Source organism: Sebastes umbrosus, chromosome 3 (assembly GCF_015220745.1).
Source record: "Sebastes umbrosus isolate fSebUmb1 chromosome 3, fSebUmb1.pri, whole genome shotgun sequence".
NCBI classification, from domain to species: domain Eukaryota; kingdom Metazoa; phylum Chordata; class Actinopteri; order Perciformes; family Sebastidae; genus Sebastes; species Sebastes umbrosus.
Window position 1 is genome coordinate 39,323,309 of NC_051271.1, and position 12,903 is coordinate 39,336,211.

General features: G+C 45.5%; 1 protein-coding gene across 2 annotated transcripts in view; it reads right to left on the reverse strand.

The window, feature by feature from the left end:
- LOC119484783 (glycine receptor subunit beta-like) overlaps window positions 1–1,741 on the reverse strand; it is a 71,801-nt gene extending 70,060 nt beyond the window's left edge. For both annotated transcript variants that reach the window (XM_037763865.1, XM_037763864.1), the window contains exon 1: window positions 1,607–1,741. In XM_037763865.1, the coding sequence (XP_037619793.1) occupies window positions 1,607–1,625 (19 nt within the window). In that variant the 5' untranslated portion in view covers window positions 1,626–1,741. The remainder of the gene's footprint in view (window positions 1–1,606) is intronic.
- Window positions 1,742–12,903: the final 11,162 nt, after the last annotated feature.

Below are 12,903 nucleotides of genomic sequence, written 5' to 3' on the forward strand. Positions count from 1 at the left end.
ACATGAAACTGCAAATTCAAACACAAAGATGAAATAAAGAAGGTGTATATATTTTACTAAATTCTTTTGAATACACGTTAACAAGAGAGACAAGTGAGAAGGAGTAAAGAGGGTGAAAGAGAACAAAGAGTAGAGGACGGAGAGAGCAATCAACCCAAAATCAACAACCAACTAAATCAAGCTATTGCTCCCATATTTGGTCAAGATTAGATTTCACTGGTGTCTAGTGTGAATTTCCATTTACTTGAACTTTAAACATTTTCAACATCATTTTCAAATGTTTCGTTTTCCTCTTAGCCTCTTCTGTATTTCCAGATTGTAGTGTGGATTATTCATTACAACATTTAACTTGATTCTATTACTTGACAGATCAGTTATATGCTACAACCCACTGACATAGTTTTAAAGCTATTGTTATCCCATTTTTGCTCTCCAAACATCTTAAAATGCTCATATTTAAATCAGGGAAATCAAAATTTTATCTCAGTTTTTGGTCCTCTGTATTTCTAAAATCCTGCGTAAGGCACTATCCAAAGATAGAGAGAATTACAGATTAAGGTTGATGTAGGTAAAATAGTGGTAAAACTTACTGGGAATATTTCTTTATACAAATTACCTTGCGTTCATGAGAGTTAGTGTATTTTAGATGTATGTTTCTAAAAAGGAAGAGAGAATAACAGGAGTTAGCTGTACAGCCATAAGGCTTAGCTGTAATGAATTCCCTTACACCTAACAACAAAATATTTAACTACCTGTGCTGTGACATTAAGAGATGTGCTTTTAATTTTACCATCCTAGACATGGCGTTAACCACATCGCATACGCTTGAGCAAGGGTATGTTCTAAGGCTGGATTTTTTGTAATTTGCGTTATTACATTCAATGTCAATCAGACTTTGAATGAGGTATTTTTACTTTTGGAAAAAAAAACAGGAGTTCTGGTTTCACTGCACGGATTAACACCATAGTGTTTGTCTTTGTGATGCTAGACCCTTCACAGCTGCTGTTCCCTGCTGTTGATATCTGAACATTTGTGTAACAGTAAAAATAATATTTATAATTTAAAAAAAAAAACAAAGAGTCAAAAGAAAATAGTATGAAACGCAAGATTCACCCAACCCCCGCCCCACCATAACGTTTGTACAGCCCATTAGCCTTCAGCTTGCAGATTCCTAGTGAGAGGATCTAGTGGGTTAGGGAGAGGGAAAGAGAGGGGACCATAAAGTGTGTGGGCTGGGTTGAGGAGAGGGTGGGGGGGGTGGACTGCGGCGTTAGACTACACTGTCAAGATGCGATGACACAGCTCGTTGAAGCTGTTATGGTCACCATACACACACACAGAAATTGTTCTCTATCTGATAGCAGGAAAACTGTAACAAATCATGTTAATAAAATGTATTCAACACACAGGTACAAACACACATACATGCACACAAGGACAGGACAGCAAAAGCCTAGGCATTGTCCTTCAGTCTGAGGTAGATTTATTACACTCTCTGTACTGCTCTCTTACGCCACACACACACACACACACACACACACACTGTGCCCCACGACTGCAACTGCAGAGAATAGAAAGAGCCATTGCATTTTTCTCTGATTCTTACCTCTAGTGTGTTGGATCATCAGTTCTGCTGCATTACAGGGAGTCTGTGGTTAGTCTCTGGGACGCTGTAGCCTGACTGTATGTCCTCTCTCTCTCTCTCTCTCTCTCTCTCTCTCTCTCTCTCTCTCTCTCTCTCTCTCTCTCTCACTCTCTCTCTCTGTCTCTCTCTCTGTGCTGTGCCGTCCTGTGTGTGTTCATTTATCTGCACTGCTCTTGCATCCCAGTCCAAGTTCCTCGCCTGCCTAGGGGAACATAGCACAGTACTGTTATTGACTCTTCTTCCTTCTTAACACAAGTTATGGAATTTCTTCATTAATGAGATGCTTCTTACAGATTAGCTAACCTAGAGGTGCTACTTCAAAAAAATAAAACAATATTACTTTATATTTCGCTCCCAATTAGGGAGACTATAAATGGAGAGATAATTCAGAGAGACTTAATAAAGAGAAATTCATTAAAACTTTAAAATATATTGTGGCATCAGTATAGCCTATGTCACAGAACACATCACTGTAGCACATAAACTGAACTGATAGGCTATTGCAGTCGCTACTGAGGCAAAAGCCTCCAAGGAACATAAAGACCTCAACACATTAAAGAAAGAGGTAAGAAAGCTGAGGAAACATGTCTCAGTTATGTCAGTCAAACAGCAGAGAGCTTCGTCCCAAAGACACTCAAGCGACTTTTTCTGCTACCCTTGTAGTGAGGATGGGCATTTTGCCACTAAGTGTGGTGCCCCAGAAAACTATCAAAAAAGTGATACAGAAACTGATCCGTACTCAACGACAGCCAAAACCAAGTCAGAGAAAATCAGGGAACACCCATAACGTCAAGCCATCTGCCAGAAGGATTAATAGGGCCACCCTCCACTACCTGTGTAAAAGTTGACTGCAAAACCTGCATCGCTATCCTTGATAGCGGATCACAAGTGACAACAATCTTCGACAGCTGGTATGCCAAGCACTTGTCCCACGTACCCCTACAGCCAGTCAGTGGTCTAGACATTTGGGGTCTTAGTGAATCAGAGAGCAGTTATCCCTACAGAGGCTACATCCAAGTTGAGTTGGAGCTTCCAGAGAAGACACCTGTCAAAGCAGAGTCAGTCCCTGTTTTTGCCTTGGTGTGCCCAGATCTCCGTTGTTCTGACAGCATTCCGGTCCTGGTTGGCACCAATGTCCACAAGGTCAGACCGTTCATCCCTAACGAGGAAAAGGCAGATAACATCCGGGCAACGAGAGTGTGTGTACCAGAGCAGAAAGCCCAGCCCTTACCTGCCACAAAGCTTTCCAAAGTCAATCCTGATGAGAGCCCTGTAGCTGAAGTGAAGTGGTCCGGCCCTGGCCCCCTCATCATTCCTGCTGGAAGTCAGTATATAGCTTCCTGTAAAGTGAAAGAGAGACAACCTGTGGAAGATAGCGTCCTAATTACAGAGCATGCTCCTTTTCTTGTTCTTCCTCCGAGTGTGCTAGTGCAGCCAACTGTCTTATACTTAAAAATGATGGACAAGAACAAGTTCCTAGTACTGCTGCGTAATGAGTCACTAAAGCCAACCTCCATTTCCAAGGGCACAGTGATTGCACACCTTCATGTGGCTGATATTGTGACTCAAGCTCCCAGTTCCAAGTCAGAGACCCCAAAGATTGATGAGTCACTGACTTTGGAGATCGCCGATTCCAAATGAGTGGAAACAACGATTAAGACAGAAGCTCGCCGGAAGGTCCAATGCGTTCTCCACTGAGGAATGGGACGTCCAATTAGCCAAGGGGGAAGAACATCATATCCGACTAAACAACGACACCCCATTCAGAGAACGGTCTCGCCGCGTAGCTCCTGCTGACCTGGATGACGTCCGACGCCACCTTCAAGGTCTTCTGGCAGCAGGGATCATACAGGAATCAAGGAGTCCCTATGCTTCGCCGATCGTACTTTATCGGACGCTGTACCGAAGAAAAGTCCCCGACCAGTACACAGTCCCATGAATTGATGATAGATTAGACAGTTTGTCTGGAAGCAAGTGGTATTCAGTGTTGGACTTGCGCAGTGGTTACTACCAGATCCCGATGTCAGAACAGGATAAAGAGAAAACCGCCTTCATATGTCCATTGGGATTTTATCAGTTTGAGAGGATGCCACAGAGGATCAGGGGGGCTCCTGCAACTTTTCAAAGACTTATGGAGAAGGCGGTAGGAGACATGCACCTGCTTGAGGTCATAGTCTACTTAGATGACCTGATTGTATTCTGGAAAACCCTGGAAGAGCACGAGCAAATTGACCTCAAGGTGATTGACCAACTGGAAGAGGCTGGTTTGAAGTTGTCTCTAGATAAATGTCAGTTCTGTCGTCCACAAGTGACCTATGTGGGACACATTGTGTCAGAGAATGGAATCGGAACAGATCCTGCCAAAGTGGAAGCAGTATCCCAATGGAAGCAGCCCACTGATCTTCCATCCTTGCAGTCCTTCTTAGGATTCTGTGGGTACTACCATCACATCATAAAGAATTACTCCATCATAGTCAGACCGCTTACAGAACTCTGCAAGGGCTACCCCCCGACCCAGAAGAAGAGAAAAGCAGCCAAGGTACCAGACAAGCCCTACTACAAGTAGTAAAGGAAAGTAAAGTAAAGGAACCCTTCGGGGACAGGTGGCACGACAAAGCCCTTTGTGTTACACATAGATGCCAGCCTTGAGGGCTTAGGGGCAGTTCTCAATCAAGAGCACCCAGAAGGGTTGAGACCAGTTGCCTTTGCAAGCCGGAAGCTCAGTTTCTCTGAGAGGAACTATCTAGTGCATCAGCTCGAATTCCTGGCCCGTAAGTGGGCGGTGGTCGACAAATTTCATGATTACTTGTACGGAGCAAGTTTTATTGTGAGGACCGATAACAACCCCCTAACGTATATCCTCACAACCGCCAAGTTAAGCGCAAGCGGTCACCGTTGGCTTGCTGCCCTCTCGACGTACAACTTCACTCTTCAGTACCGACCAGGAAGTAGCAACATCGATGCCGACTCCTTGTCACGCAACCCCCTTCCAAACAATGATTTGCAAAACCTTCCGCCTGATAGTGTTAAAGCTCTGTGTAAACAAGTCAGATGTGGAAAGCGAGTTGCACAGCCCCCAGCTGTGCAGAGTCCTAAGAGGGTTTCTCCTGAGGTCATCTCTGAGTGTGATGTGTTTCCAACACGTTTGGATGTTGGTTGTCTCACGCAGATAAGCCAGAAGGGCCTAATCAAAGCTCAAAATGCTGACCCAGTAATTGCTCCGGTCAAGCAAGCAGTTAAAGAAGGGCACTCTTTCCACTCAGTTAAGGGCGAGGACCCCAGAGTCACACTGTTGCTGGCAAAAAGTTGCTGATATCTGATGACCTGCTTTACAGAGTGACAGAAAGATCACCTGGTACAGTGGTACACCAACTCGTCCTTCCCTGCAAGTGTAGCGGAGTTAATGATTACACTTGCCATTACTAACTCTGTCTTAATATGTTTAAATGTATGTACTCTGAATTTAATGTATTATTTGTCATCTGTTTCAATATCATGTTATTTACTTTATTATTTACTTTATTATTTAATTATTATTATTATTTTATATATTATCTACTTTATTATTTAATTATTATTATTCATTTTATATATTATTTACTCTGATATCTGATTATAATGGAGGTTGCCATGGAGACTGTTGTGTGTACATAGCATTAGCGCCCTCTACTGCGCCCCTGCAGACTTGACAGGTGCACCCCGCATCTCGTCAACAGTCTGCATATGCCGTCTCCGTGGTAGGTTGACTTTGAATTAGCTCCGTAAATGTAGAGATCATAAGCCTTCTTTGTATGAGTAAAAGTGTGTTTTCTGTAAATTGTATGTTGAGCTAAGCTTCCAAGTACTAGAGAAAATGCTGAATGTTGATATTAGTTGCCTCTTTGATTGTGTGGAGCACTTTGTTGAACACGCCACGTTGTCGGTGACTCTGCTAGCTTAGTTAAAGCTAGCTGGCTAATCAACAGCAACTTCAACTGATTTCATTTTGTTTTAGCATCTTTGAGAAGCTTTGTCGCTGTGAGACTGACTGTGAGAGATCTAACATCATTTCTGTATTACCAGGTACATGTTGTATATTTTTATATTTGTATTAATGTTAGCTTGTATGTAATTATCTTGTCAACAGTCTGCATATATGCTGTCTCCGTGCATCTTTGAGAAGCTTTGTCGCTGTGAGACTGACTGTGGGAGATCTAACATCATCTCTGTATTACCAGAATAAATGGCGAGTTTGAGCCAAAAGTGACGGTGTGTGTACATCATTAATAACACAACGCAAGAGAGAGTACACAACTGCTACAATGGTGCCGTGACCCGTTCTTCTCCTTGGTGTTGCTGCGGACTCGACGTCAAGACCGGAGTTTCATCTGCTCCGCCTGTTGCGCAATCAGCTTTCCATGGTGCCGTGAGTCGCAAATGTGATTGGAAATCTGATGCGTGTTACTTTCTATGGACTATATTTTGTGATTAGCGGATTTGAGTGACTTAAAAGAAAAGAACTTTACATGTAGTGATGTTAATGGGATTCACTGTGTACATGTTATTGGTTTATTGCTATCTATAATTGTGAAATGTGGGGGTAAAAAAAATAAAAAATATTCTGCTAGGATTTTATTTTATTATTTTTTTTTCTTCCTCTTCCGTGAGTCGAAGCAATTTGTGTGTGGTTTGGGCATTATATATATATATATTTTTTTTTTTTTTTTCTTCCTGTATGGGGGACAAAGTGTAAGTTTTAAGTTTTTTTTCTTTTCACTGAAAATGGATGGGCCTAATGTGTCGGGTATTGGCAGGGGTGCCAGTGCCCTCCTCCATCAAATCTCTGTCATCTAAGTCAACCATGGCTTTGACTTTCTCAGGGTCAGTGTAGATGCCATCCTTCCTCACCACATGTCCAAGAAACTTCACAGAGGGTCTCATGAAGTGGCACTTTTTAGGAGCTAGTTTCAGGTTGTGCGCCTGTAACCTCTCAAACACCATCTCCAACCTCTGCAGCGCCAGCTGTTCATCAGGAGCAAATACCAGTATGTCATCCAGGTAACACAAGAGGCTCAAGAAGTTTTGATCACCGAAGATAGCCATCATCATCCTCATGAACGTGGCAGGGCTGTTGCATAGGCCCTGTGGGAGCCTGTTGTACTCGTGCACACTGAATGGAGAGGCGAACGCAGTGAACTTCTTGTCCTCCTCATGGACCTCCACGTTGTAATAACCAGAGGTCAGGTCCATGGTCGAGAAGAACGCATTCCCTCCAAGGGCAGCCAAGGCGTCAGCCTGGTGAGGCAAGGGATGCGCGTCTCTGACAGTTTGCGCGTTCAGCCAACGAAAATCAGTGCAGAGCCGCAAGTCTCCATTCTTTTTCCAGACGAGGACAAGAGGTGAGGCATACTCGCTGGTAGACTTCCTTATGATGTCACGTTCCTCCATTTCATTCAAGGCCACTCTCAGCTTCTTGTAGTGTGATGGAGACAGACGGCGATAAGGGAGTCTGAAGGGTTTGCTGTCACTCAGTCGGATGCGGTGGACAAAGTCTTTCGCTCTTCCACAGTCCAGCCTGTGGCGGGAGAAAATGGACTCATACTTGGCCAACAGATCAACAAGCTCTGCTTTCCAAAAAGGAGACAGATGACTCGAATCAATGTCAATGTCTTGCAGTCCTAAGTTACGGAGTGTCGGATTGCAAGGTCGGTGTGCAGGGCACTCAGAGTCAACAGTGAAGCTCTTCCCACTGGCTGTGTCAGACTTGTCAGCTGTCTTGGTCACTGTGCATTTCGCATCAACAGGTGAGTCATTTGCATACAGGTAGTCAGTGTCAAAGTCTTCCAGTGCCACACATGTGGACACGTCAGCAATTTTACAGTTGTGTTTCAGAGTCAGTGGTTTAGTGGAGGGGTTGGTGACTCTCACCGGGACCCAACCGTCGCCCCACAGCGGTGTCACAATACGACCCACCATAACTGTCCGTGGCACTGTGCGAGACTCACTTGGCTCTACAATGACCGTGCTGCCAGCGGAGAGACATTTATGGCTAGGCTGTTGAGGCACAGAACTGTGAGTAAACAGATTCAAGATCAACATCCTCCTGTTGTTGTGGGGACATGTTAACTGGCCCTCCACTAGTCCCCTGCTCATGTGGGCCAGTTAGTTTTCCTGCTGACTTGGACTGCCAGGCTGAGCAGCAGACGAGGCAGGAACAGGGGAGACAGGACAAATCATCGCTTAATGTCCAGCAGCATGGCAGCGGAAGCAAAGACGTTCACTCCTACAGTGGGACACAGTGTCATGATTATCATTCCCACAAACGGCACATTGCCCCCGCGACCTTGTGCGGCTGCCATTCCCTGATCGAGGAGGCCTGGAACGCTGAGAGGACTCACGCTGCAGCAAGCGCTCCAGAAGAGAGATGACATGCTCAAGAGACTGACTCTCATTTGGAAATGGTCTACCGGCTGTATGCGGTTGTGGGGTAGAAGGGCTCTCTGTAGTCTGAACATGGCTGCGAATAACCTCTTCAGCCTGGGCGGGCTGCAAGCGATCAGCTGGGCCTGCAGATTGACGCTGCTGGAGACGCCGTTTACGGTGATGCTTGTCCAGCCGCACCTGAACATCAGTGGCTTACAGCTGAAGATTAAACACAGTTCAGGATCGGGACAATGAGTGATGAACATGACTGTCACTTCACGAGCGGGGTTGTCAAGAGTCTTGCCTTGTCTCTTTAGTCCATCCACAGCAATGTCAATGGCTTTGTTAAGCCGAATCCAGTAGTCAACAGCAGTCTCAGTGGGGCAAGGTTTTGTGTCGTAAAAGTCAGCAAGAGGCATAAAAGAGACCACAGATTCACTGAAGTGCTGTCTGAGTATGTCAAACACAGGTTGTGGGCCTGACATCAAGTCTAACGAGGGTTTGCTACGTAGCCCAACCTTCACAACATCCCGTGCTTTCCCTTGTAGCTTATTGAGCACTTCTTCTACTTGGTCACACAGCTCAATGCCCCTCCTACTCAGATAAATCCTGACAGATTCCTCCCACTCAGAGACTGTAAGTCTGTCAGTGTTGTCTCCCCTGAAAGGGCGGGGTTCATAGCTCTCATGGCTAACTGTCAGGTTAACCTTAGAAAGATCAGCAGTGGACGAATGAGGCACACTAACATCATTGGCTGGAATGGACTTAAGACAGGAGACAATGTTTTCACCAATACTGGCCCCAATCTGTTTCACTAAGTCACTCAGAGCAGTAACTGGGACATGTTCAACCTCTTGATCAGAAGGTGTTGACTGCCCCTCTGCTCCTACATCAGCAGTGCCATAAGTACTATCACACCCCACATTATTTACCTTGGCAATATGAGGGGTAGATGTCACAGGTTTTTTCCTAGTTCGTCCACGGTCCACATTTGAAAGTGGACTAAACCACATACTCGTACCCTCTCCTACCAAGATCAGATCCTTCCTTGGAATGGTTGGCATTTATCAGCAGTTCTTTGAGGGATACTCTTGCATCAGCAAACCGCTGTTTGCACTGACGTCTGGGGTGAGGAAGCCTCGTCATGCCAAGAACAAAAGGAGCCCACCTGTGATCAGGAGGCTCACCTCTGCTGACTGGACACCTGAATGCAGTGAGGCTTTCGAAAAGCTGAAACAGGCATTGCTGGATAATGCAACCCTTGCTCATCCCGACTTTGGCAAACCTTTCTTGCTCTCGGTTGATGCCTCTTCCAATGGCCTCGGGGCTGTATTGTCTCAAGTGGTTGAGGGTTATGATGTTGCACGACCCGTCGCATTTGCCAGCAAATCGCTCAACTATGCCCAGTCACGCTATCCAGCTCACAGGCTGGAATTCCTCGCACTCAAGTGGGCTGTTTGTGACAAATTCAGCCATTGGCTGAGAGGCCAAAAATTCACTGTATGGACAGACAACAACCTGCTCACGTACATTCTCAGTAAGCCGAAACTGGATGCCTGTGAACAGAGATGGGTGTCGAAACTGGCCCCATACGACTTTGACATCAGGTACATTCCTGGCCCTAAGAATGTAGTGGCGGATGCCCTCAGCCGTGAGCCATTTGTGCAACCGAGTGTTCTTCATCGCCTCACAACAGTCCCATACGGTGCACTCCTGGAGGAAGCAAATGCTTTGGACCTTGACTGTGTGCAGGATGCTTTCCGTCTGTCTTGTGATCCGTTGAGCCGGCTACATGTGCTTCATCCCTTGACAGTGGCTTCCAACACTGCAGTGGCTGTGCCCCTACATCCATCTATCTCCTCGCATGCAGTGTCTGCTGTTCTGGAGAATTCTTTGGATCAAGAGTGCCTGCCCCCTCATGCTTTCCTCTTGCCTCAGCTAACTCAGCCCATTCAACCACCAGAGCTGTCTGAATTCCACCCTCTGACGCGAACGCACACATGAGCCTGTTGATGCTCTGCGGCTCCTCCGACGCTGGGACCAGCTCACCATCCACTCAGGTGTCCTGTATCGCACTTCTAAGGACGCTGTCACAAAGAGAAAAATCTACCGGTACGTTGTGCCCTCTGCCTTGAAAGAGAAAGTTCTCAGAGGGGTACATGACGAGGCGGGTCACCATGGGCAGAGACGGACACTCTACCTGACGAGACAGCGGTTCTATTGGCATGGGATGGAGGAGAATGTCAAGGAGTATGTGCGGCGCTGTCACCGTTGTGTGGTCAGTAAGTCTCCTGAACCAGAAGCCAGGGCGCCACTCGAGAGTGTTAAGACATCCAGACCTCTTGAGTTGGTTTGCATTGACTTTTGGTCTGCGGAAGACTCCTCCAACAAGTCCCTTGATGTTCTCGTAGTAACCGACCATTTCACTAAGCTGGCTCAGGCCTATCTCTGTCCCAATCAGTCAGCCAAGGCTGTCGCTCATCAGCTCTGGAACAATTTCTTCTGCGTCTATGGCTTCCCTGAACGGGTGCACTCAGATCAGGGTGCGAACTTTGAGAGCAGTCTGATCGCAGAGATGCTCCAGGTGGCTGGTGTCGAGAAATCTCATACAACGCCCTACCACCCCATGGGCAACGGAGCGGTTGAGAGGTTCAGTCGCACCCTTGGAAATATGATCAGAGCCTTTCCGCCGAAAGCCAAGCACAAATGGCCCCAGCACCTACGATCTCTTACCTTCTCCTATAATGCCACAGTTCACGAAACCACAGGCTTTGCTCCCTTTCAACTGATGTTCGGCAGAACGCCCAGGCTGCCTGTGGACATGATGTTTGAGTCTGTGCTTATGGATGACCAGGTGATGGATTATGATGCCTATGTACAGTGTCTCAGACGTGACTTGGCGGAGGCTATCAGGATTGCCCAGGCCTCAGCCACTAAGCAACAGGGGAGGCAGGCTGATCTGTACAACCGCAAGCTGAGAGGTGCACCTGTGGATGTTGGGGACAGGGTCATTTTGGCTAACAAGGGGGAACGCGGACGGAGGAAGCTGGCTGATCGCTGGGAGAGCCACCTCTATACTGTCGTGGAGAAACATGAGAACACTCACACTTTCAGACTCAGGAACTCTGCAACAGACCGAGAGAAAGTGGTCCATAGGAATCTGATTATGCCTGTTTCAACTGAGCATGAGGACTGTTCTTCAGTCAGTGGCCTGACCGATGCTGATGTGGATGAGTCTGTGTTGGATGCAAATGAGAGGGGCTCTGTCTTGCTGCCTGAATGTGGACCTGAGGACAGGACTGTCACATGGATCTCTCAGCTCCCGGCCTCCACGGGAGATCAGTCAACTACTGCAGAGGATGTTCCTGCTGCTAATGACTCAGTGGAAGCCGTGGACGAACCTGACCCGACTATACCTGACGATCCAAACTTGACTAGAGAGAACAGACCACACCAGTCCGGTCTTTGTGACCCAGCTGTGAACACTGACTATTCTGTGGACTTTGCTGACTCTCGACCTGCTGTTGTTTCGCTGCCTCCTGATGCAGGTTCTGTAGTTCTGTCAGGGGCAGACCAAACCCTTTCCAGTGATAACACACGGAGAATGACGAGATATGGGAGGGTTGTTAGACCTGTTGTAAGGCTTATTCAGCACATGAGCCAGAAAATTCTTGCTGGTAGTTAATAGTTATGATGTGTAGTTGCATTTATACATGAGTGAATGTATTGCTTCTTCTGCTTTGTGGGAGATTATTATTATTTTTTTTCTTTTTTCTCTCAGAATATGACACCTGTAAGTGAGTATAGGTAATGTGTATGTTCAGGTGGTTCATGATTGTACTGTCTTAATGATGCAATATTTGAGTAGCCTAACATGTAGATGGGCATGTTTTCCTATGGGTGTTGGTAGGCTTTGCAACCCTTTCACATTCTAATTCTTAAGGAATAGTCTTTATGACTGGAATACTTGATATTTGTGATCTGAACAGTACTGTACACAGACAATTTTTTTTTCTTATCTTCTGTATATTGTTAGTACCTGGTATGTTCTGTTCTATGGTGATCTGGCAGCTCAGTCTCACTTGTTCATTTTGGTTTGGCTTGAATGGGCAAGTGAAAATCAGCAGGGGGGAATGTAGCGGAGTTAATGATTACACTTGCCATTACTAAATCTGTCTTAATATGTTTAAATGTATGTACTCTGAATTTAATGTATCATCTGTTTCAATATCATGTTATTTACTTTATTATTTACTTTATTATTTAATTATTATTATTAATTTTATATATTATCTACTTTATTATTTAATTATTATTATTCATTTTATATATTATTTACTCTGATATCTGATTATAATGGAGGTTGCCATGGAGACCGTTGTGTGTACATAGCATTAGCGCCCTCTACTGAGCCCCTGCAGACTTGACAGGTGCACCCCGCATCTCGTCAACAGTCTGCATATGCCGTCTCCGTGGTAGGTTGACTTTGAATTAGCTCCGTAAATATAGAGATCATAAGCCTTCTTTGTATGAGTAAAAGTGTGTTTTCTGTAAATTGTATGTCGAGCTAAGCTTCCAAGTACTAGAGAAAATGCTGAATGTTGATATTAGTTGCCTCTTTGATTGTGTGGAGCACTTTGTTGAACACGCCACGTTGTCAGTGACTTAGATGACAGAGCTTAGTTAAAGCTAGCTGGCTAATCAACAGCAACTTCAACTGATTTCATTTTGTTTTAGCATCTTTGAGAAGCTTTGTCGCTGTGAGACTGACTGTGGGAGATCTAACATCATCTCTGTATTACCAGAATAAATGGCGAGTTGGAGCCAAAAGTGACGGTGTGTGTACATCATTAATA